The sequence below is a fragment of the Tachyglossus aculeatus genome, chromosome 21 (genome assembly GCF_015852505.1).
Source record: "Tachyglossus aculeatus isolate mTacAcu1 chromosome 21, mTacAcu1.pri, whole genome shotgun sequence".
NCBI classification, from domain to species: Eukaryota; Metazoa; Chordata; class Mammalia; order Monotremata; family Tachyglossidae; genus Tachyglossus; species Tachyglossus aculeatus.
The window spans coordinates 66,998,129-67,022,127 of NC_052086.1; the positions used below are offsets into that span (position 1 = coordinate 66,998,129).

At 45.4% G+C, this 23,999-nt stretch overlaps 1 protein-coding gene and 1 non-coding gene across 2 annotated transcripts in view; both read right to left on the reverse strand.

Annotated features, from left to right (window-relative positions):
• Positions 1 to 9,462: 9,462 nt before the first annotated feature.
• Positions 9,463 to 23,999, reverse strand: part of VWA3A (von Willebrand factor A domain containing 3A) — a 60,191-nt gene continuing 45,654 nt past the window's right edge. The window contains exons 26-34 of the mRNA XM_038763365.1: positions 23,728 to 23,880; positions 22,098 to 22,206; positions 20,972 to 21,116; positions 19,599 to 19,743; positions 17,758 to 17,909; positions 14,875 to 15,001; positions 13,804 to 13,901; positions 12,645 to 12,707; positions 9,463 to 10,196 (exon numbers count right to left, since the gene is read on the reverse strand). Coding sequence (XP_038619293.1) covers positions 12,659 to 12,707; positions 13,804 to 13,901; positions 14,875 to 15,001; positions 17,758 to 17,909; positions 19,599 to 19,743; positions 20,972 to 21,116; positions 22,098 to 22,206; positions 23,728 to 23,880 — 978 coding nt within the window. The 3' untranslated portion in view covers positions 9,463 to 10,196; positions 12,645 to 12,658. The remainder of the gene's footprint in view (positions 10,197 to 12,644; positions 12,708 to 13,803; positions 13,902 to 14,874; positions 15,002 to 17,757; positions 17,910 to 19,598; positions 19,744 to 20,971; positions 21,117 to 22,097; positions 22,207 to 23,727; positions 23,881 to 23,999) is intronic.
• LOC119943171 lies at positions 13,070 to 13,200 on the reverse strand. The gene has a single exon (XR_005455641.1). It is a non-coding gene; the product is annotated as a small nucleolar RNA SNORA24 (small nucleolar RNA).

The window sequence follows — 23,999 nt, forward strand, 5'->3', positions numbered from 1 at the left end:
ACACAACAATATCACAGACACATTCCCTGACCCCCAAAAGCTTACAGTCTAGAGGGTCTGTACAGTTCTGTCCCCTGTATGACTGATTCTGATATGGTGCAGGATGTTTTTATGCCACTTAAATAATTTTATCCCCAAAGTGCTTAGTACACTCACTGCAGAATAGGTGTCCTGTAAGTACTAATGGTTGAGTGATTGAGCCTCCTGCCACCACCATCCAGCTGCTGGGTTCTGAGGCACAGATGTGGCAGCAGAGTGCATATGGACCTGGAAGAGGAACACAAAGGCTCTGAAGCAAGAAGTGGGGTTCAGGGGTCTCCCAGAGAAACATTCTTGATTTTTGTGAAATCCAGCTTACTTCTGCAAAATGGCAGCCAAGACAATATCCAGTGCATGACACATGTGAAGGCACGTGTGTCTCCCTGTCTGGCATTCAGGAGAGCTATCAATGGTCACCCAATCCCCAAATCCTTAAGCAATGGGCCCATCTGGAAAGCCCCAGCTCCTGATCACGGACCCACAGCTCGTTGGGGAGGTGGGATCTGATGGAGACCTCGCCGGGTTTCCCCTGTTCCCTACTGTGGGAAGGGGATTCCTGGCTTTGCCCTCACATTCATCCATTCCATCGTATTTATTGAGCGCTTACTGTGTGCAGAGCACTGTACTAAGCGCTTGGGAAGTACAAGCTGGCAACATACAGGTCCCTACCCAACAACAGGCACATAATTAACACATAATTGTGTGTTAATTATTAACAAAATAAATAGAATAGTAAAATATGTACAAGTAAAATAAAGAGTAGTAAATCTATACAAACATATATACAGGTGCTGTGGGGAGGGGAAGGAGGTAGGGCGGGGTGGATGGCTGAAGAGTCCACTGGGAGCCTCATGGGCAGGAGAAGGGTACCAGGCTTCCTTCTCCTTTCCACTCTAACCAAACTGCTACTGAGCTGATCTAAGTCCTTATCATATACCGCCTTGATTACTGCATCAGCCTCCTCACTGACCTCACTGCTTCCTGTCTCTCCCAATTCCAGTCCTACTTTGCTCTGCTGCCTGGACCATTTTTGTTAAATAAAAAAAAAAACCCTTCCTGTCCATGTCTCCCCACTCCTCAATCAATCGATCAATCAATCGTATTTATTGAGCTCTTACTGTGTGCAGAGCACTGTACTAAGCGCTTGGGAAGTACAAGTTGGCAACATATAGAGAGGGTCCCTACCCAACAGTGGGCTCACAGTCTAGAAGGGGGAGACAGAGAACAAAACAAAACATATTGACAAAATAAAATAGAATAGATATGTACAAGTAAAATAAATAAATACATAAATAAAATAAACAAAATAATAAATAACAATAATTAATAAATTAATAAATAATGATAAAAGAAATAAAATAAAATAGAGTAATAAATATGTACAAACGTATATACAGGTGCTGTGGGGAAGGGAAGGAGGTAAGGCGGGGGGATGGAAAGGGGAAGGAGGGGGAGAGGAAAGAGGGGGCTCAGTCTGGGAAGGCCTCCTGGAGGAGGTGAGCTCTCAGTAGGGCCTTGAAGGGAGGAAGACAGCCAGCTTGGCCGATGTGGGGAGGGAGGGCATTCCAGGCCTCCAGATCCTCCAATCTTTGCCCAATTATCTATGCATCAAATGGAAACTCCATACCATTAGCTTTAAATCACTCGTTTGTACTGTACTCTCCCAAGTGTTTAGCACACTGCTCCGCTCATTCAATCGTATTTATTGAGCACTTACTGGGTGCAGAGCACTGTACTAAATGCTTGGGAAGTACAAGTTGGCAACATATAGAGACTGTCCCTACCCAACCCTCCCTACCCTATTCTCATAGTAAGCACTTAGTAAATACCACAGATTGGATATGGACCAGGGGTGCAGCAGCTGATCGAGGACCCTTTCCTTGTTCCACCTGTGGCTCACAGGCTCAATCCCCATTTTACAGATGAGGGAACTGAGGCCCAGAGACGGGAAGTGACTTGCCCAAGGGCAAACAGCACACAAGGGTCAGAACCAGGATTAGAACTGTGGAAAGTAATGTGCAGGCCATTTGGTGGAAACATAGCCTTAGCAGAAGAAACACCATTTTGAGGAACAGGGAAGAGAACTTTTAAAACCTCAGTACGAGAAGTTAACTTTTAAATCGTCAATGAGAAAAAGTCCGTCTGGTTTAGAGAATCCTTTGTAGTTGCTGAATTTTACTGCTGACCATTGAGAATGTGTCCACAAGCCCTGGTGCCTAAGATAACCTTATCTGGGAATCACCACGCCTGTGTATCACTGGTTGAAATGTGCATGGGTGGGTGGGTGGGGTGTTACTGTTTGGGTATAAATGTAACCTAAAAAGTGTCTTGGGGTCTTACACTAATCACCTTCCCAGGTGTGGTATTTGACCATTCTGCAGAATTAAATTTGGAGACCGTCGGAATCATGTATGCACCAGGCCCCTGCTCATGGCTCAGTGGAAAGAGCCCGGGCTTCGGAGTCGGAGGTCATGGGTTCAAATCCCCGCTCCGCCAATTGTCAGCTGTGTGACTTTGGGCAAGTCACTTAACTTCTCTGTGCCTCAGTTACCTCATCTGTAAATTGGGGATGAAGACTGTGAGCCCCCGGTGGGACAACCTGATCACCTTGTAACCTCCCCAGCGCTTAGAACAATGCTTTGCACATAGTAAGTGCTTAATAAATGCCATTATTATTATTATTATTATTATTATGCCATGACCCTAATGAGTCCAATAGTCAAAGGCAGCATCTGCCCTGGAGGGGATTCATCAGTGGCGGGTTTACCCCCAAGCCGAGGGGGTCGCCCCTTAAGTGACGGCCTGCCCCAGGTCGGTCTGTTGCGGTTTCCCTGGCACTGAGGGCCGGGGGGTGTGGGGTGTGTGGTGTGTGTGTGTTTGTGTGTGTTTGTGTCCGTCCCCCGCTCCCGTGCTGGGGTCCGGGGGCCTCCCCTACTGAGACCTCACCTCCTCCAGGAGGCCTTCCCAGACTGAGCCCCCCTTTTCCTGTTCCTCCTCCCCTCTCCATCGCCCCCATTCCCTCTGCCCTACCCCCTTCCCCTCCGCACAGCCCTTGTGTATATTTTTACATACTTATTACTCTATTTTATTAATGACGTCTACATAGCTATAATTCTATTTATCTATTCTGATGGCATCGACACCCGTCTACTTGTTTTGTTGTCTGTCTCCCCCTTCTAGACTACGCGCCCGTTGTTGGGCAGGGACCGCCTCTGTTGCTGATAGAAGCAGCGTGGCTCAGTGGAAAGAGCCCGGGCTTTGGAGTCGGAGGTCATGGGTTCAAATCCCGACTCCGCCACTTGTCAGCTGTGTGACTTTGGGCAAGTCACTTCACTTCTCTGGGCCTCAGTGACCTCATCTGGAAAATGGGGATGAAGACCGTGAGCCCCCCGTGGGACAACCTGATCACCTTGTAATCTCCCCAGCGCTTAGAACAGTGCTCTGCACATAGTAAGCGCTTAATAAATGCTATCATCATCAATCGTATTTATTGAGCGCTTACTATGTGCAGAGCACTGTACCAAGCGCTTGGGAAGTACAAATTGGCAACATATAGAGATAGTCCCTACCCCAACAGTGGGCTCACAGTCTAAAAGGGGGGACATCATCATCATCATCAATCGTATTTATTGAGCGCTTACTATGTGCAGAGCACTGTACTAAGCGCTTGGGAAGTACAAATTGGCAACATATAGAGGCAGTCCCTACCCAACAGTGGGCTCACAGTCTAAAAGGGGGAGACAGAGAACAAAACCAAACATACTAACAAAATAAAATAAATAGAATAGATATGTACAAATAAAATAAATAAATAAATAAATAGAGTAATAAATATGTACAAACATATATACATATATACAGGTGCTGTGGGGAAGGGAAGGAGGTAGGATGGGGGGATGGAGAGAGGGACGAGGGGGAGAGGAAGGAAGGGGCGAGAACAAAACGAAACATACTAACAAAATAAAATAAATAGAATAGATATGTACAAGTAAAATAAATACAGTAATAAATATGTACAAACATATATACATATATACAGGTGCTGTGGGGAAGGGAAGGAGGTAAGATGGGGGGGATGGAGAGGGGGACGAGGGGGAGAGGAAGGAAGGGGCTCAGTCGGGGAAGGCCTCCTGGAGGAGGTGAGCTCTCAGCAGGGCCTCGAAGGGAGGGAGAGAGCTATCATTCAAGATATCAATGAGAGCTATCATTCAAGAGAGGAAGAAGAGAGCTATCATTCAAGATATCAATGAGAGCTATCATTCAAGAGAGGAAGAGGAAGACATGCTATCATTATTATTATTATTATCTGTACTTTCCAAGCGCTTGGTACAGTGCTCTGCACACAGTAAGCGCTCAGTTAATACGACTCAATGCATGAATGACCCTCTCTAACTCTGGCCTCGCACCTAGTCCTCCAGGGCCCAGGACCTCCAGCCCTTTTTTCCTCCCCGTGCCCGCCCGGTTCCGCGGGCCCTCTCGGGGTTTGCGCACAGACCTGGCCGCTTCGCTGCTCGGTTCCTGGAGGTCTTCCTTCCAGGGGCGTCCAGCTGGTCTCCCGGCACTTGCTCGCTGCCCCTTGCCCCGCGGCCGCAGCTGCCCGCCGGGGTAAGCCCAGGATCTGCCCGGAGGCGGGGCCTGCGGCTCACGGCCCGCCCTCCTACCGCCCCCGGGACGGTGGGACAGGCACAGCCAGAGGCTGCCGAACTCTCCTCCAACATCATCATCATCATCATCAATCGTATTTATTGAGCGCTTACTGTGTGCAGAGCACTGGACTAAGCGCTTGGGAAGTCCAAGTTGGCAACATATAGAGACAGTCCCTACCCAACAGTGGGCTCACAGTCTAAAAGGGGAAGACAGAGAACAAAACCAAACATACTAACAAAATAAAATAAATAGAATACATATGTACAAGTAAAATAAAGTCAACCACATTTACTGACCTCTGACGGTGCGCAGAACACTGTACTAAGCGCTTGGGAGAGTACACTATAACAGCTGATGGACACGTTCCCTGCCCATGAGTTCTCTATCCACCATCAATCAATCGTATTGATTGAGCACTTATAATGATGATGGCATTTATTAAGCGCTTACTATGTGCAAAGCACTGTTCTAGGCACTGGGGAGGTTACAAGGTGATCAGGCTGTCCCACGGGGTGGGGGGTGGGGGGCTCACAATCTTCATCCCCATTTTACAGAGGAGGGAACTGAGGCCCAGAGAAGTGAAGTGACTTGCCCAAACTCACACAGCTGACAATTGGCGGAGCTGGGATTTGAACCCGTGACCTCTGACTCCAAAGCCCGTGCTCTTTCCCACTGAGCCACGCTTCTACGAAGTATTCCGACTCTGCCAATTGTCAGCTGTGTGACCTTGGGCAAGTCACTTAACTTTTCTGTACCTTAGTTACCTCATCTGTAGAATGGGGATGAAGACTGTGAGCCCCACGAGGGACGTGATCACCTCGTATCCTCCCCAGTGCTTAGAACAGTGCTTTGCACATAGTAAGCGCTTAACAAATGCCATCATTATTATTAATGGCATTTATTAAGCACTTACTATGTGCCATGCACTGTACTAAGCACCGGGGTAGCTACAAGCAAATCGAGTTGGACACAGACCCTGTCCCATGTGGGGCTCAGAGTCTCAATCCCCATTTTACAGATGAGGGTACTGAGGCCCGGAGAAGTAAAGTGACTTGCCCAAGGTCACACAGCAGACAAGTAGCGGAGCCGGGGTAAGAACCCATAACCTTCTGAGTCCTAGGCCCATGCTCTAACTGCTATGCCACACTGCGTAAGTACTTAGGAGAGTACAACTAGAACAGTCAGTAGACATGTTTCGCACCCACAACAAGCTCCCACCCAGTGGCAACTGTGGGGACACACTGGGTTCCTGCCCCCTCCCCGCCACCCCTTCCCTCATTCACTGTCTGCTTGCCTCTGGGCCTCAGTTTACCTGGTTGCACTACAGAGGGCTGCTCCCTGAAAGTTCTTCTCCCTGAGAACTAGCACCTGGAAGACAGTGAAAAGCCCAGTCAAAATAATCCTCCCTCTCATCTTTATTGCGGCCTGCCCAGATTAATGCCTTTGATTCCTATGTACCACCATTCCAGTAATCTTCAACACTTCGATTTTCTGTTTTGGTAATTTATGAATTTCTAGCTTTGGTCATTCATGTGGATCTTTACTTTGATTATAGCTTCGTTTATTATAATAATAATGATAATGATGGCTTTCTTTAAGCACTATGTGCAAAGCACTATTCTAAGCGCTGGGGGGGATACAAGGTGATCAAGTTGTCCCACATGGGGCTCACAGTCTTCATCCCCATTTTACAGATGAGGGAACTGAGGCTCAGAGAAGTTAAGTGACTTGCCCAAGGTCACACAGCAGACATGTGGTGGAGCCGGGATTAGAGCCCATGCCCTCTGACTCCCGAGCCCGGGCTCTTTTCACTAGGCCATGCTGCTTATTCACAGCACTCCCTCAATAGGCCCTTGGCTATTTGAGAGCAGAAATGGTCTTTTCTTCCTCCAAAACCTCCACAGGGTCTTTAACAGAAATGTTCTTGTGTGTATGTGTGTGTTTTAGGGTATTTGTTAAGTGCTTACTATGTGCCAGGCACCGTACTAAGCAATGGGGTGGATATGAGCTAATCAGGTTTGACACAGTTCATGTCCACACTGGGCTCACAGTTTAAATCCTCATTTTATAAATGAGGAAACAGGCACAGAGTTGTTCACTGACTTGCCCAAGGTCACACAGCAAACAAGTGGCGGGATAAGAGGGAGGTGCTCAGTATCCACTATGTTGACTGACTGGTGGCCCACGAGACAGACTATTTCACCCATTTCCTCCTGGAACTTTCCTCAGAGATGCCTATTGGCTCCAAGGAGCATATATCCACAGCACCTGTATATATCCACAGCACCTGTATATATGTATATATGTTTGTACATATTTATTACTCTATTTATTTTACTTGTACATATCTATTCTATTTATTTTATTTTGTTAGTATGTTTGGTTGTCTCCCCCTTTTAGACTGTGAGCCCACTGTTGGGTAGGGACTGTTTCTATATGTTGCCAATTTGTACTTCCCAAGCGCTTAGTACAGTGCTCTGCACACAGTAAGCGCTCAATAAATACGATTGATGATGATGATAGGTTAGTGAGCAGCAGTATGGCCTAGGGGAAAAAGCAAGGGTCTAGGTGTCAGAAGACCTGAGTGCCAGTCCCAGCTCTGCTGCTGGTGCTCTGTGTGACCTTGGTAAGTCACTTAACCCCTCTATCAATCAACCATATTTATTGTATGCATCAATTTCCTCATCTCTAAAATTGAAATAAAATGTCTGTTCTTCCTCTCTCAGATTGGGAGCTCTGTATGGAATAAAGATCATGTTCACTGATTAACTTCTACCACACCTGGTAAGCCATTAATAAATACCATATTTATTAGTAGGTACCATTGGAGAAGCAGCGTGGCTCAGTGGAAAGAGCCCGGGCTTTGGAGTCAGAGGTCATGGGTTCAAATCCCGGCTCCGCTAATTGTCAGCTGTGTGACTTTGGGCAAGTCACTTAACTTCTCTGGGCCTCAGTTCTCTCATCTGTAAAATGGGGATTAAGACTGTGAGCCCCCTGTGGGACTACCTGATCACCTTGTAACCTCCCCAGTGCTTAGAACAGTGCTTTGCACATAGTAAGCGCTTAATAAATGCCATTATTATTATTATTGGCCTTGCTACATACCCTGGGAGGAAAATCTTTCCAAACACTTTTTCTGTTTCAGGGCTAGGCGGGTGCATGAAGGATTGCAACCCAGAGGTGGCAACCTCCTCTTAGCTAAATGCAGACCAGAAAGGGGGTACACACATTTCTTCCAAAATGCATGTTTTCTCAGGATTTAAGGAACAGTCTTCTGAGAACACACTTCTACCTGGACAGAATGTGATGGTAATGTTGGAAGGAACAGTTGTGTGAGTGCACACATGCACACACACAGCACTGGACATGGAAAATATATTAGAACATGATATTTTCCTAACGTACGATTCATTAAGAACATGACTCCTGCATTACAGTTTTCTCATTTGTAAAATGGGGATCAGATACCTGTTCTCCCTCCACTTACACTGTGATCCCCAAGTGGGCCAGGGACTGTGTCCAATCTTTCATTTGTTCGTTTATCCAATCGTATTTACTGACCACTGACTGCATACACAACATTGAACTAAGCGCTTGAGAGAAAATATAATCTGATTAACTTGTATTTACCCCAGCACTAAGAACAGTACTTGACACATAGTAAGCGCTTTACAAATACTAAGTCTTAGGAGTATATATTTGGTCTCCTAGTCGTTGAGTCTCTGGAAGACTTAAATGGGAATTCATCCCTCCTGCCTTTTCTCAGTGTGATTAGAACCAATAAAATGGGGGTGGGGGTGGATGAAGGAGAAAGGGAGGGAAGGTCTGTCTGTATAACTTCACATGGGCTAAACCAAAAAAAATATTGGGAAGAGACTATCACATATTCCAAACTGCTTCATTCATTCATTCAATCATATTTATTGAGCACTTACTGTGTGCAGAGCACTGTAAATACCTTCATTTCAATAAACCTACACTCTGTCCATTCCCAATCTGTAAATGGGAAAAATGAAGTCTATGGGGATACAGAGACCTGAGAATCAGGCAGGATCTTTCGGAATCACTTTTATGGTTATTAAAAAAAATCCAGTCTCTTTTTCGATGGGTGAGGAACTTAGTGAGAACTTTCCCTCCTTACCAGTCAAGCCCCCTCCCAAGAAATCTTTTCTCCTTTCAATTAAAGAGCTCTTAATAATGGTCTCTAATAATAATAATAGTAATGGTGATGGTATTTGCTAAGCTCTTACTATGGGCCAAGCACTGTACTAAGCTCTGGGGGAGATACAAGGAAACCAGGTTGCCCCACGTGAGGCTCACAGTCTTAATTCCCATTTTACAGATGAGGCAACTGAGGCACAGAGAAATCAAGTGACTTGACCAAGGTCACACAACTGACAAATGGCAGAACCAGGATTAGAACCCATGACCTCTGACTCCCAAGCCTGTGCTCTTTCCACTAAGCCACGCTGCTTCTCTCATACCTATAGGTCCTCTTCTTCCAAAGAGGAGACCCACTTAAATTTTGGTGCATCTTTTCTCTGTTTTTCTAAGAGAAGGCAGAGGTGCAGGTATGTAGACATTTTCATTTCTCCAAATAAAAAACTCACTGTTCCAGAGACTCCAACCGAGAGTTGCATCAAGGCTGGGATTTTATTTCTGGGGAGATTCATGCAATAATGAACACCAATCCCTGATTAACTATGGTAAGAGAACATTCCAAATGATCCTCTTGATAAGAAGTTTTATTTCATAATGTTAGATTGATATCGTAAGCACATATATGTGTGTAGAAGTAATTTTTTTTAAAAGGATACAAATACATGGGATACCTAATTCACATTCTCATAGCCACGTCTAATTAGTACAGAATTACCTGCAGGAACAAGCTACTGGAAAATCAGCTCAGTTTTGCCTGAATGATGGGATGAGCCCCAGAAGGAGACTGTCTTGGAAATTTGCTGTGGGGAGAAAACACAGTCAGCTCTCCTACAACACGGGTTTTCCCTCTACTTGAATGCTCTTGGGGAATTAGGGAATGTTTTTCTGACCATGTGCGTCTGGACCATATGCGATGCATTTTCAGAAGAAACAGCTGTATGCGTTCTGCACAACATTGATCAAAGGAGTGTGTACTACAATGTGAAGTTTTCCAAGAATATAATCCCGCATTACTGGAAGACTGACCATAAAGGGAAAAGGATAACTCTTCTGTGTCAAAAATGATCTAAGTCATTTTCTGCAGCCCAACTCCCAGTGGAATTAGACTGACCCTCATTTGGCCTTTGAGGACAATGACGGTGACAGCAAGATGTAAATAGCAAATCAGTTCTTCAACTCTTGGCCACAGGTTATCATCTCTAATTGTTTCTTCCTGTGACCCCAGTGTGGTGGTGGGGTGGTGTCCACAGTGGTGTCCACAGTGTGAGCCTTGGAGAAGCTGGACCCCAGGATCGACGCTGGGGATGGGCTTGTGATCCCTCAGTTGACCACTTTTTGGTTCACACCTCCTGTGGGTTCAAGCATCAGCTACAGAGTTAGAACAGTTATTCCCAACTTCCTATTAAGAGGGCTTTCACTCTCACCTCCTGAAATCTTATCCCCCAGGCCTGAAGATATGTTTTTAAATAATAATAATAATAATAATGGCATTTATTAAGCACTTACTATGTGCAAAGCACTGTTCTAAGCGCTGGGGAGGTTACAAGGTGATCAGGTTGTCCCATGGGGGGCTCACAGTCTTAATCCCCATTTTCCAGATGAGGTAACTGAGGCCCAGAGAAGTGAAGTGACTTGCCCAAAGTCACACAGCTGACAGTTGGCGGAGCCGGGGTTTGAACCCATGACCTCTGACTCCAAAGCCCGGGCTCTTTCCATTGAGCCAAACTGCTTCTCAATTAAAAATTAAAAATTTAAATTTAAAATTGTGGGTCCAATAAATTTCCCTAGGAGAAATATCAGGGCCATTTACAAGGGTGTTGAAAGACCTCTCTTTGCTTCCATCTCATCTGGCATGCGGGATTCTAAATTGATATGCAGTTTAATTTCCATATATAAAGGTTCTCTTAAGATAGTAACCTCCTTGAGAATGGGGACAGGGACCATGTCTTTTATTTTATGTTTATGTTCCCAAGGACCTACTAAGTGTGCTGCACAGAGTACGAACAAAGTAAAAAGCATGAGAAGTAGCATGGTGTAGTGCATAGAGCATGGGGCTTGGAGTCAGGAGGTCATGGGTTCTAATCCTGGCTCTGCCATTAGTCTGTTTGATCTCGGGCAAGTCACTTCACTTCTCTGTGCCTCACTTACCTCATCTGTAAAATGGGGATTGAGACTCTGAGCCCCATTTGGGACAGGGACTGTGTCCAGCCCGATTTGCTTGTATCCACCTCAGTGCTTAATACAGTGTCTGGCACACAGCCAATGCTTAACAAATACCACAATTATTATTAAAGGTTATTATATTATTATATTATATTATTATAGGTTGTTGACATTGATTTCAGCTAAGTTTAGAAACCCTACGCCATAGCACCTTCTTTTACATTTTCACTTCATTCAAAATTGTCTTTCTGCCCATATCCACTACTGTCTTTCCTAAAAGCTAATGAATGATCAGAGTCAATGGTGAAACAGGAGCTGGAAGTAGGACAAAAATATTCACAAACAAAACACAAACATTTGCATGAGGAGGAAAGAAAATGTCTGCGAAGCAAGGGGACCAGGAGCAATATTTTTCCTAGACAAATCATTTTAAAATCTGAAAAATGCTTCCGTCTGACCAATAGAGCATCATGATTGTTTTGCATGTGCTACGCACTAACATGACAGTTTTTTTTACTTAAGGCCCTTCACAAGAAGCACACAATATCAGTACAGTATCCTCATTTCATCTTTGAGAAGTGGGTGACGGGGGAGGAGGAGGAAGAAGAGGAGGAGTGGGGGAATCGATAGGTCTTGCATCAAGCAATCAGTGGTATCTACTGAGTGCTGGGCACTGAACAAGGCTGGGTGGGAACTGCAATAGATACGATACCAGCCCACAAAGAGCTTATAGTCTATGGGAGGAACTTACAGTCTACAAGGGAGCCTAAAGTCTTTGGGGAAGCCTACAGTCCACAGGGGATCCAACTGTCTTTGGGGAAGCCTAAAGTCTACAGGGGATCATCATCATCATCATCATCAATCGTATTTATTGAGCGCTTACTGTGTGCAGAGCACTGTACTAAGCGCTTGGGAAGTACAAGTTGGCAACATCTAGAGACAGTCCCTACCCAACAGTGGGCTCACAGTCTAAAAGGGGGAGACAGAGAACAAAACCAAACATACTAACAAAATAAAATAAATAGAATAGATATGTACAAGTAAAATAAATAATAACTTCCCATGTTTCCAGAAAATTTTTAATGTGTGCGATTTCCTCAAAAACAAACTTGTCACATTCTATACCTGTCATTAGATCCTACAGGTTATGGGGGAGCTACAGCCTATGGAGGAGCCAGCAGTCTTCGAGGGAGCCTACAGTATACGAGAGCGCCTAAGGTTGACAGGGGAGCTAAAGTCTATGGAGGAGCCCACAGTCTAAGGGGGAGCTTACAGCATGTTGGGCAGGGCTGGCTCTGGTCAGCTGCTCCAGGTAGCTATCTTACTGCTAAGGCTATGGCCATCAGTTCCCCCACTGCAGCATGACACTGCCACTTTTCACACACTTGGGGTTGGTGAACTGATTGACGGTGGCAGTACTGACAGTGAGGATGGTTGGCCACGATTCCCTGTCCCAAACTCAGAATCCTTCTTCACCATCAGCAACAGCTCTGGCCTCTGCCTCATTGCTGTCTGGTCTGTGCCCCTCTTTTCCACCATAACACAAATCCCAGGTCCCTACCCACCCACATTACCCTGGTTCCTTCTGAGTCACTGAAAAATCAGTTATAGTCACTGGCATGGCCACAGCTTACCTGAGAGCTCTTGTCTAAAAAGACTTGTCCTTTGAGTCTAAGTTCTTCTTTTTTAGCAGTAACCTATTTGGAAGGCAAGTAAAGAAGATGGTATTCATTTATGACAGTCGTTTTCCCTAATGACAAGAGACAGTTTTTGGCTGCTAATGATGATGATGATGATGATGGCATTTGTTAAGTGCTTACTATGTGCAAAGCACTGTTCTAAGTGCTGGGGGGGAATACAAGGTGATCAGGTTGTCCCTCGTGGGGTTCACAGTCTTAATCCCCATTTTACAGATGAGGTAACTGAAGCTCGGAGAAGTTACTTGCCCAAAGTCACACAGCTGACAAGTGGCGGAGCCTGGATTAGAACTCACGACCTCCGGCTCCCAAGCCCGGGCTCTTTCCACTGAACCACGCTGCTTCTCTGCCCAAGTCTATGCACATGTCACTTGCCCGAGTCAGAATCTGAGACCAATTAAATGGTGACAGCTTTGCCATAAAACAAGAATATACTCTTCCATGGCTAGGAAGGGAGGCTGCCACAGGAGGCAGGTCCCAAGAATGCTCAGGTAAAGTACAGTTTTTGATGAGGAAAAGGAGTATTGAACTGTACTGATACCAAGAACAGCAGAATTGAGGTCAGAGCTGGAGCAGTGACATACGATTCTGCTTTGAGAGAAGGGGGGAGAGGGTAAGGTCTCCCCCTCTCTTTGAGCCATCCACCTGGCCTGCAGTCCAGGCAGCTCCTGCAGCAGCTGACACTGGGGTAGATCCTGACCTGGAGCTTATGTTCCTGTCCCAGACTCCAGATGCTTTGGGAAACATGCTGGGTGCTGCCCCTGGATCAGGTTTTCATTTCTGGTCTACCAGCCCCAACATCTTTCCAGAATAATGCTAAATCAATGCCCAGTTATCCACAAGCTGATCATCAGCTTTAGATCTTATTCATGGCCGACAGATAAAAGGTCTCACCACCTTTGAGCCATCCTTCTCTTTGACATTCTGCCCCGTTTGGGCACCTGCAGTCTGTCCCAGGGATCCTCCCAAGCCCCCCCCAGGCACCCCCCAATCCTTGCCCACTGGAACACCCACTTGGTTCCCCAAACTTGTATTACTTGGGTCATTTGTCCCCTCCACCAGCCAGCGTGGGCTGCGGCATTATGGAAGTACATACCTAAAGGATTGGGCCTCCACTAGGAAATGCCTGGCTTTGGCTACCTCTTGAGCAAGCTCCTTCAAATCATCACCCTCAAATAATGGCAAAATTGGGTCCTTTGTAGGGAGAGAAAGGAGAAGACCATTGAAGTAATTACTCTGATTAATGATCAAGTGATTTAGTGAATACACCAAGAGATAGACACTTTATTTTTCCTCTTCTCTCCCAATCTATTTTCCTTTCCTTTCTCTCCCTGCCACTCTCCTCCTCTCATCCACATCCCCCTCTATTTCTCCGCTGGTCTCTTGCTTCCTCTCCAAATTTACTTGTTGCTCAACTTATTTGCCCTTTCCTCTACCCCTGGCCTTTTCTCCCCCTTTTATTATTCCTCTTAGGCTCTCTCTGTCCCTCATCCCTTAGACATTGTGAACTCAGAATCACAGACAGCATTTCTGGACATTTCTTACTTCCTTATTCCTTAAGAACTACCTTGGGCTGCTTCCCTCTTCCCTTTCTCCCTCTAGCTGATGCTTCTTTTAAAGCAGCAACTCTGAGGGATCATTATTAAAACATTGGGGATGGGGTGTAGTATTGTGCAGAGGATAGGTAAGGTATGGGTAGATAAGCCGAGGGTAGGTAAGCAGGTAATCTTAAGCTAAATATGCACAGTAAAACATGGCCAGAATGGCAGGGATCTAGGCAGCCAGAAACTGGAATCCTGCTATTATTTTTGAGAAATAGATATTTTTATTGCAGGGCAGTGCAGGAGGCAAACTGAAATGATCAGAAGATGATTCCTGAACTTCACTGCCCTCAGCATTTCAATGCAGTCAGACCAGGGTTTAAATCAGGAGACAGGAATCATGTTCTGATTCCCAATCTCACCCTCTTGAGCCTGAAGACCCAAGGGAGGGGAAAAAGGGGAGTCAAACCACTACCTCTTTCAATTTGGGCCCCAGATAGCTTAAGGAAGGTGGATGAGGGACAAAGTGGGGTTTTTGGCTAGAACATAAATATTTCTGAAATGAAAGTAAGCTAATCAATGGAGACCAGCTTGCCCTCCGAGAAAACAATCGCTTCATCCCGTACGTCTTCATCAGAAAATCCTTCGGTCAGTAATCTGTAGGCAGCAAAATGGCCATCTATGTCCCCATGACAGTGGTGGTAGCGTCCCCCAGTCAAAGAGGCCAACTTCTTCAGGAATCTAATAGCTACCCTGATGGAAAGAAAGACAGTCTTGAGGTTACGGGCCAGGTAGACTATCTCTAAACAATAAGTCAAACCAAATTAGCACCAGTGCAAAGGCTCCAAGCTTGAAAGGAATTATGCTGGGCCCAAACTGCTATATAGTGAACTGAACAGAGCAAACAAAATACTTGATGGACAGTGAAACCACGAGTAACACCCTGAAACCAAGGCAGCTGCATACCGGAGGGAAAAGCATGTTTCTTTTTGAGCAGAAGTTACGAGAGGATCATGAGGCACAACTCAAAAGAGTGCTAGGTGCTGCAAACACATTGTCACAACAAGTTCAGTCCTTGTAGATGCCTGGGGTAGCTGGGACTATCAGTTCTGCATTGGCCTTTTCAACCTCAATCCCCCTCCCAGGTTATTTTTACTGTCAGTGATAGCATCTTTTAATGTTGTTTATTTTCCAATCACCTAGTGTGAGGTTCTGCACACAGGAATTCAAAAATGTGTATAGGTACATGTTTATAATTATATTTATTTATTTTAATGATGTGCATATATATGTCTATAATTCTATGTATTTATATTGATGCTATTGATGCCTGTTTGCTTGTTTTGATGCCTGTATTCCCCCTTCTGGACTCTGAGCTCACTGTGGGCAGGGATTGTCTTTGTTGCTGAATTGTACTTTCCAAGCGTTTAGTATAGTGGTTTGCTCACAGTAAGCGCTCAATAAATATGATTGAATGAAATGTTACTGATGATATGTACATAAAATAAAAATGGCAAGCGGCCTGATCCACTAATGCTCATTGCAATCTGATGCATCAGTGCTATCTTCCTCAAAAGAAATTTTTCAAAGAGGCTGGGGAGGGTGGGGGACTGTAGGGAGAGGGTCAGGAGGCTGAAGGGGAGGGGAGGTAGAGGACAGATGGAAGGGCCATTTATGGAGGAAGGAAGGGAAGCGGCATGGCCTTGTGGAAAAAGCAAAGACCTTGGAGTTAGAGGATCTGGGTTCTAATCCAGAATCTAACACTTACTCTGGGCACAGTATTATACTACTACTACTACCTGTGGAATGTTTTAAGTGCTTACTATGTGCCAAACACTGTACCAAGCACTGGGGCTGATACAAAATAATCAGGAACCACATGGGGCCCACTAGACCAAGTATGAGGGAGAGCAGGTGTCGAGAAGCAGAGTGGCTACGAGACGCAGCATGGCTTACTGGATAGAGCATGGGCCAGAGAACCAGAAGATTCTGGGTTCGAGTCCCAGCTCAACCACTTTTCTGCTGTGTTACCTTGGGCAAGTCACAACTTCTCTGTACCTCAATTCCCTCACTGTAAAATGGGGATTAATACTGTGAGCCCCATGTGGAACATGGACTGTTTCCAAACTGATTACTTTGTATCTACCCCAGAGGTTAGAACAGTGCCTGGCACATAGTAAGCACTTCAATACTGTAGGGAAAAGAAAAAAGAATCCCTCATTTTGCAGATGAGGGAACTGAAGCCCAGAGAGAAGTGACTTGCCCAGGGTGACACAGCAGACAAGAGGTGGAGCTGGGATTAGAACCCAGGTCCTGTGACTCCCAGTCCTGGGCTCTTTCCACCAGGCCATGCAGTTTCTCTCTAAATGCTTGGGAAATTACAACAGAGTTAGTAGATATGAAACCTGCTTTCACGTAATTTACAGTTAAGTGGCAGATTTGGAAATTTAACTCCGACACTGGGGTTTCTATATCTTCACATCCTTGCTATGACATCTACTTGTGGAAAGGGCCAGGGAATACTACATTGGGGTGATATGTAGTTGACCAAACAGAGAAATTAAACTCAGTCTTGCAGCTCTGTCTTCCTAAACCAAGCACTTAGTACAGTTCTTTGGACACAGTAAGCTCTCAATAAATATGATTGAATAAATAAACCTCTCCTGGTTTCAAAGTTTTACCGTTGTATTGTTTGAGGACCATTCTGTGTTAAAAATAAGTCAATTGTATGCCTTCTAGTCAGCATTTGTCTTGCCTCTCCTACTAGTTTATTTTAATAATGGTATTTGATAAGCACCTAGTATGCACCAGACACTGTACTAAGCACTCGGATTCATACAAGCTAATTCGGTTGGACACAGTCCATGTTCTACATGGGGTCCACAGTCTCAGTCCTCATTTAACAGATGAGGTAACTGAGGCACAGAGAAGGTAAGTAACGTGCCCAGAGTCACATAGCAAATAGTGGAGTCAGAATTAGAACCCAGGTCCCCTGATTCCCAGTCCCATGCCCTTGTAAACTACTTTAGAGCACCATTTATGATTTCTATGCTCTTTGGATTTTCCCAGGTGTCCAGTTTTACTGTCTGAAGCTCAAGCAGTGTCACTTTTCGTACAGCAACAAAACACTGTTCCACCTCTGTGGGTCAGGGAAGACAGAAACCAGGACAAAATTCAGGCTAGTTCTTTCTCATGTTTGAGTCCCTTCCTGTAAGTTAGGGGCTTAGAGAGGGCCTTCACTCAGCACAAGACTGTACACTCCTTGAGGGCAGGTATTGCATCTACCAACTCTATCGTATTGCACTCTCCCAAATGCTCAGTACAGTCTCTGTGCACAGTAAGCATTCAATAAATACCATTCATTGATTGAGTGGTGTCCTAGTAGTCTGAAAAAGTGAACAGACCCCCTAGGTAACCAGCAGATCACCAGGGATAGTCATAAGCCTGGAAGATAATTTAGCCCCGTTAAGAGTTTCACATCTAGAAAAGCACAGCTTTTTCTTCCTTACCCATCTGAGCAGTTAAAAGAAATGGTGTGAATTTTAATATCTCGTTTCTCTGTCAGCTTTTCAACTTCTTTTAGAATGAGGCTGCAACTTGTGTCTGGCTTTCCATCTGACAGGAGGTACAATCCCTTTACATCTTGAACACAGAAAGCTTTCTGCAAAAGCACAGCGAGGTTAGGATACCATATTGCCCGAGGTTCCCAAAGCTCCCACACTCTCCTGAAATACCCAAATGTTCCAGTTATTACCCGTAAGTTTACCTCTTTTCCCACCCTGAACACACGCCCAACCCCGCCTTCATCCCAACCTGCGTTGAGAGAGCAAATATCCCCAAATGGAGAAAGTTTTTAGACTTTGGATGTGAAGGCGGCAGAGGAGCATTTCATTAGAAGAGCGGCATGGCCTAGTGGAAAGAGAACAGGTCTGGGAGTCGGAAGATCTGGGTTCTAATCCCAGCTCTGCCACTTAAATGCTGGATAACCTTGGGCAAGTCACTCAGGTTCTTTGTGTCTCAGTTTTGTCATCTTTTTTTTAATGGTACTTGTTAAGCACTAACAATGTGCCAGTCACTGTACTAAGTGCTGAAGTAGATTCAAGTTAATCAGGTTGGACCCAATCCACTTCCCATGTGGGCACTAACTCTTAATCCCCATTTTACAAATGAGGCAACAGGCACAGAGAAGTTAAGTGACTTGCCCAAGATCACACAGCAGAAAAGTGGCAGAGCTGGGACTGGAAGCCAGGTCCTCTGACTCTGAGGCCTGTGTTTTTTCCACTAGGCCATGCTGCTTCTCTATAATGGGGATTCATCTGTAAAATAGGGATTAAATACCTGTTCTTTGACTTTGAGTTACATGAGGGTAGCCCCAAGTGACAAGATCCCTGTGCCCAACCTGGTTAATTTGCATCTACCCCAGAGCTTAGTACAATGCTTGGCACAAAGTAAGTGTTTAACACATATCAGATTATTATGACTGCTTTTAGGCTCCTACCAAGGCTTGCCCAGGTGTATGGACTACGGGGAGAAGAATGGGAGAAGACACAGGTAACTAGAAAGCTGGAAGGTGAGCTGGACCAGAGTTGACCAGATCTCAGGTTCCAATCAGGACTCAATGTCAGGAGCAGACTGCTCACTCATCGCAGCTCTTCATGCCCCATGGTCCCCTGTCTAAACCTCCCAGAAAGTCTTCTAGGCCACAGCATCATCATCATCATCATCAATCGCATTTACTGAGCGCTTACTGTGTGCAGAGCACTGTACTAAGTGCTTGGGAAGTACAAGTTGGCAACATATAGAGACAGTCCCTACCCAACAGTGGGCTCACAGTCTAAAAGGGAGAGACAGAGAACAAAACCAAACATACTAACAAAATAAAATAAATAGAATAGATATGTACAAGTAAAATAGAGTAACAAATATGTACAAACATATATACAGGTGCAGTGGGGAAGGGAAGGAGGTAAGATGGGGGGGATGGAGAGGGGGACGAGGGGTCAGCAGCAGCAGCCGACAGCAGCACGGGTCGACTATAAATTCCCCATCAGTTATAAAAGCTCAAGCCCGAAAAACAGTCTAGAGAAGCAAGAAAAAGTTCCCAGTGTAAAATCCAGACTGGATTCAGAAATGTGGCTGCAGCTGGCCACCTTAACTCTGCATGGTGAAAAAGAAACCAGTGGAGGCTAAAAGTCTTGGGCTTTGGGGTTGAGGGTAACAGATGCATCTCCCTCATGTGGCACGTATTCATAGGCTCTACAATGTGCACCTCACTTGCCAATGAGAACCAAAAGGCTGCACACTCAGCATGGTGACTCACCTCCTAAGAAAGTGGAGAGCATGAACTCACCTGTAAAGCTTTCAGAACACATGTGCTGCCTTGAGCCCGCAGCTTGGACACCCACTGTACTGCATCGTGACATGTGTCATCAGTGACCTCCACCAGGCATTCCTGCCACATGGCCATGCTGTCTGCAAAGCTGAGTAGGGTAAAGCTGTGGAGAGAGATGTTCTTTGGTTGGGCCAAAGTGGAGTGGAGTGAGTACCAACCTGTAGGAATTTGGGTACCTTTGGACTGGATGAGATCCAACAAGATGATAGCATCTTCCCTTCTGGAGGCCCCTTCTGAGCTACATTACCCATAGATCAATTAATGGTATTTATTGGGTGCTTACTGCATGCAGAGCACTTGGGAAAGTACCACTCAGCAGACCATTCCCTGTCTACTAGGAGCCTAGTCTAGAAGAAGGAGCTTACAGTTGCCTCTGTTTGGACAAAAGTAGCCATGGCCAGCTGAAAATTACAAAGCAAATGGCACCTGCATGCTTGGACTCCCATGTACATTTAGTTGGGGCCATTTAGGGATGGGTTTGAGAAACCCATGTCAAATGCTCAGTGTCCCTCGGCAGCTCTGGTTATGATTTTCAGATTGCAAAGGATTCCCACAAGGGGGACTGTTGCTTTCCAGTGTAACATTTGACTCAAAAGGGCCAGCATCCCAGATATTCATAGCTTCTTCTTTGATGTAGCTGTAGTAATAGTAGTAATAGCATTTATTAAGTGCGTATTGTGGGAACAGCATTGTATAAAGCACCAGAAAAAAGTATATTGGTGGCAATTAGGCAAGGACCCTGTCACTCGAGGGGCTCACAATCTATGAATGTAGGTGGTGGGTGGGAAGAAGACCGGCACATTGGGAGTTAACCTTCAGAGAATGAATGGGGCTCTATCCCACTTAGGATCCGGTTTCTGCTTTGGGAAGGGTTGTTTCTTGGAAAGCCAGAATAGTAAGCAGCATGGGGTAACGGGAGCAAGGGCTTGGTAGTTAGAAGGTCATGGGTTCTAATGCTGCTCCGCCAATTGTCTGTTGGGCAGCCTTGGGCAAGTCACTTCACTTCTCTGGGCCTCAGTTACCTCATCTGTAAAATGGGGATTAAGACTGTGAGCCCCATATAGGGCAGGAACTCTGTCCAACCCAATTTTCTTGTATCTACCCCAATGTTTAGTACAGTGCCTGGCACATAGTAAGCGCTTAAAAACAATTATTATTATTATTAGTAATGTGACAAATATTTATAAGGACTGGAAGAATCCCAAACATAGATGAGGAGGGTAGGCATGACAGCTCTTGTTTTTAACGTCCCTTCAATGGCCCTGGGTGTTGGGTGTTGCAGCGAATCCAGAGTCCCTCCTCTGGTCCTTCCAGAGCTCTTTCCCTCATACCTGTCGCAGTGGGTCCTCAACTGTTCCCAGATCAGCAGGGTCAGCTCCTTCTTGATCATTTGCAAACAGGGGCCCATAGACCCAGATGTGTCCAACAGGATGCACACTTTTCTCTCCAAAATGGTGCCAAAGAGTCGTCGACTTCCTACTCCAAGATGAGCAGGAAGGGCGGGTTGGAGGGGAGGGGGGAAAGAGCGAGAGAGGAGTGAGGCACTTGGGATTCCCTACTGGAACAAGGATGGGGGAAAACTGCACTTGTAGTAACAATTTGGAGAGGGATGTGGGGAGGGAGCCAACTGACTACCCTTGGAGAAGCCTGACCATTTATTTTGTCCTACTTTCCCCTTCTGTTCTCCAGTACAATTTGACTCAAAAACTCCCCTCTAGGACAACAGTTTTATGGTAGTGGCACCACTTTTGGGGCCCACTCTCAATTGACTGCTTATGTCGGGAGCTCATACTCTATTACTCTATTTATTTATTTACTTATTACTCTATTTATTTATTTAACTTGTGCATATCTATTCTATTTATTTTATTTTGTTAGTATGTTTGGTTTTGTTCTCTGTCTGCCCCTTTTAGACTGTGAGCCCACTGTTGGGTAGGGACTGTCTCTGTATGTTGCCAATTTGTACTTCCCAAGCACTTAGTACAGTGCTCTGCACATAGTAAGCGCTCAATAAATACGATTGATGATGATGATGATGATACTCTCTTGGTGATATTGGAACAGTAGGGTTTGGCACACCTGCACTCCAGGTTGTCCTACCTCAGGAGAGACATTGGTGAGACGAGGGCTTGTGTTTCAATTTGGCTGGCTTACCTGTCCTATTTCCTCCCGTCCCTGATGTGCTAGCACACAGCCTCGTAGGGAAAAATTTGAACAGGCCTGAGCAGAAAAGAGGCTGCCAAGGGTAGGAGGCTGCAGAGGAAGGCCGGGGGCCTGTGGAAGATCAGAGCTCTACACTGCAAGCTCGCTGTGGGCAGAGAATGTGTCTGTTATATTGTTGTATTATACTCTTCCAAGCGCTTAGTACAGTGCTCTGCACACAGAAAGCACTCAATAAATACGACTGACTGACTAACTGGGGCAGTTGGGCTTGGTGGCCCCGGCTGAAAATCTTACCAGACAGAAGCCACTGCATCCTCCTGACGTAGCATTTCACCACTTTCTCTGTCTGTGTTATGTATTCTTCCAGGTCCCTGGACTGGAACTGCAGATGCTTCACAATACCCTAACATGAGGAACACAACCCCCAAGGCGGCTCTATTGGTAATCATTTTCTCCTTTTCCTTTTAATTGCAAGGCTTTCACTTAATTTTTGCAGTTAGTTTCCAAAAATCTATTTGGCCTCATTTTTATAACTGTGTCCTCTTGAGGGAATTGATATCCACTGCTTAGACTTGGGAAAATTTGATCGATACTTTGTGGCCAATACTGTAATTCTGTAATAGTAATAACACTAATAATAATGGTGGTATTTATTCAATGCTTACTATGCTAAGTACTATAATAATAATAATAATGATAGCATTTATTAAGCACTTACTATGTGCAAAGCACCATTCTAAGCGCTGGGGAGGTTACAAGGTGGTCAGGTTGTCCCACGGGGGGCTCATAGTCTTAATCCCCATTTTCCAGATGAGGGAACTGAGGCAGAGAAATCAAGTGACTTGCCCAAAGTTACACAGCTGACAAGTGACGGAGCCGGGATTTGAAGCCATGACCACTGACTTGCAAGCCAGTGCTGTTTCTGCTGAGCCACGGTGCTTAATGAGTCTTTAGGCCCCACTTCCCCCCAGGATGGAAACACCTCCTTCCATGTTAGCAGACGGGCACACTGTGACCCCACAAAGAGCTTTAATAAACAGATCCAAGCCACCCTCTGCTCTTCCTCTCTGTCCTACGTTCAGCCTGTGCTTCCTGCCCTCAATCATCAGGCTCCCCATTCTGTTTCGGTGGACGGTGTGGTAGGAGGGTGAATGGGGGCAGATAAAGTCCTTGTTCCACATTAAATACAACCTGATCGAAAACAGAAAACGGGAGGTGTTTTTTTTTTACGATTCTTGTTAAATACTTACTACGTGTTAAGCACTGTACTAAGCGCTGGGGTAGATACAAGATAATCAGGTTGGATACAGTCTCTGCTCTCAGTCTAAATAGGAAGGAGTACAATTTAATCCCTATTTTACAAGGTAAGGGAACTGAAGCACAGAGAAGTTAAGTGACTTGCCTAAGGTCACACAACAGACGAGTGGCAGAACAGGGATTAGAACCCAGGTCCTCTGACTCTCAGGCCTGTGCTCTTTCCACTAGGCAACACTGCTTCACTACCCAAAGTGAGGGAAAATTCACATGGACACTAATGTAACACATGGATTTGGCATCAGTTGGTTATTCCTGAACAAGGGTACTGAGAGGGCAGCCAATAAATTCCCTTGTTTGACACTTTAGAATTTACCAGTTGCCTTCCAACCAGATACACAGTTGTCACTGGGGCTGTCGGACTGAGGCTTGATAACAAGGACAGGCCTGAGTGTTTTAAAACCCTTCCCCAACCCTTCCTTTTCCTTCAATACATCTATTTTATTTGACCGTATTTTGCAGTTATTCCTAACTTTTCCTTTTTCCACTTAGATCTACCCACCCTCACTCACAAAGGTGACTGCCCCAACCAGCAGCCTGGGGCTGACACATATCAATCTTTCTGCCCAGGTTGAGATGGGTTCTGGGAAAAACTGAAATTTCTACTTACATTGACCTCTACACTTGGGAAAATGTTGCAGTACTTTGCCGACACTTGTTTCTGAAGAGTTGCGACCATTTTCTTCTGATGAGTGCAGTTTGGACCAAACATGAGTTTGGGTAATTCTAACTTCAGTTTTTTGAGGCTGTACCTGTTCAACCACTTGTATGAAATAGGAAAGTAGAATGCGCTAATGAGTTACCCATCTGAATGGCACGATTTAGTTTTTAATTCTAAAACCTGCAACAAGCAGCTGGGGGTCAAAGAAGGTTGGCCTGTGA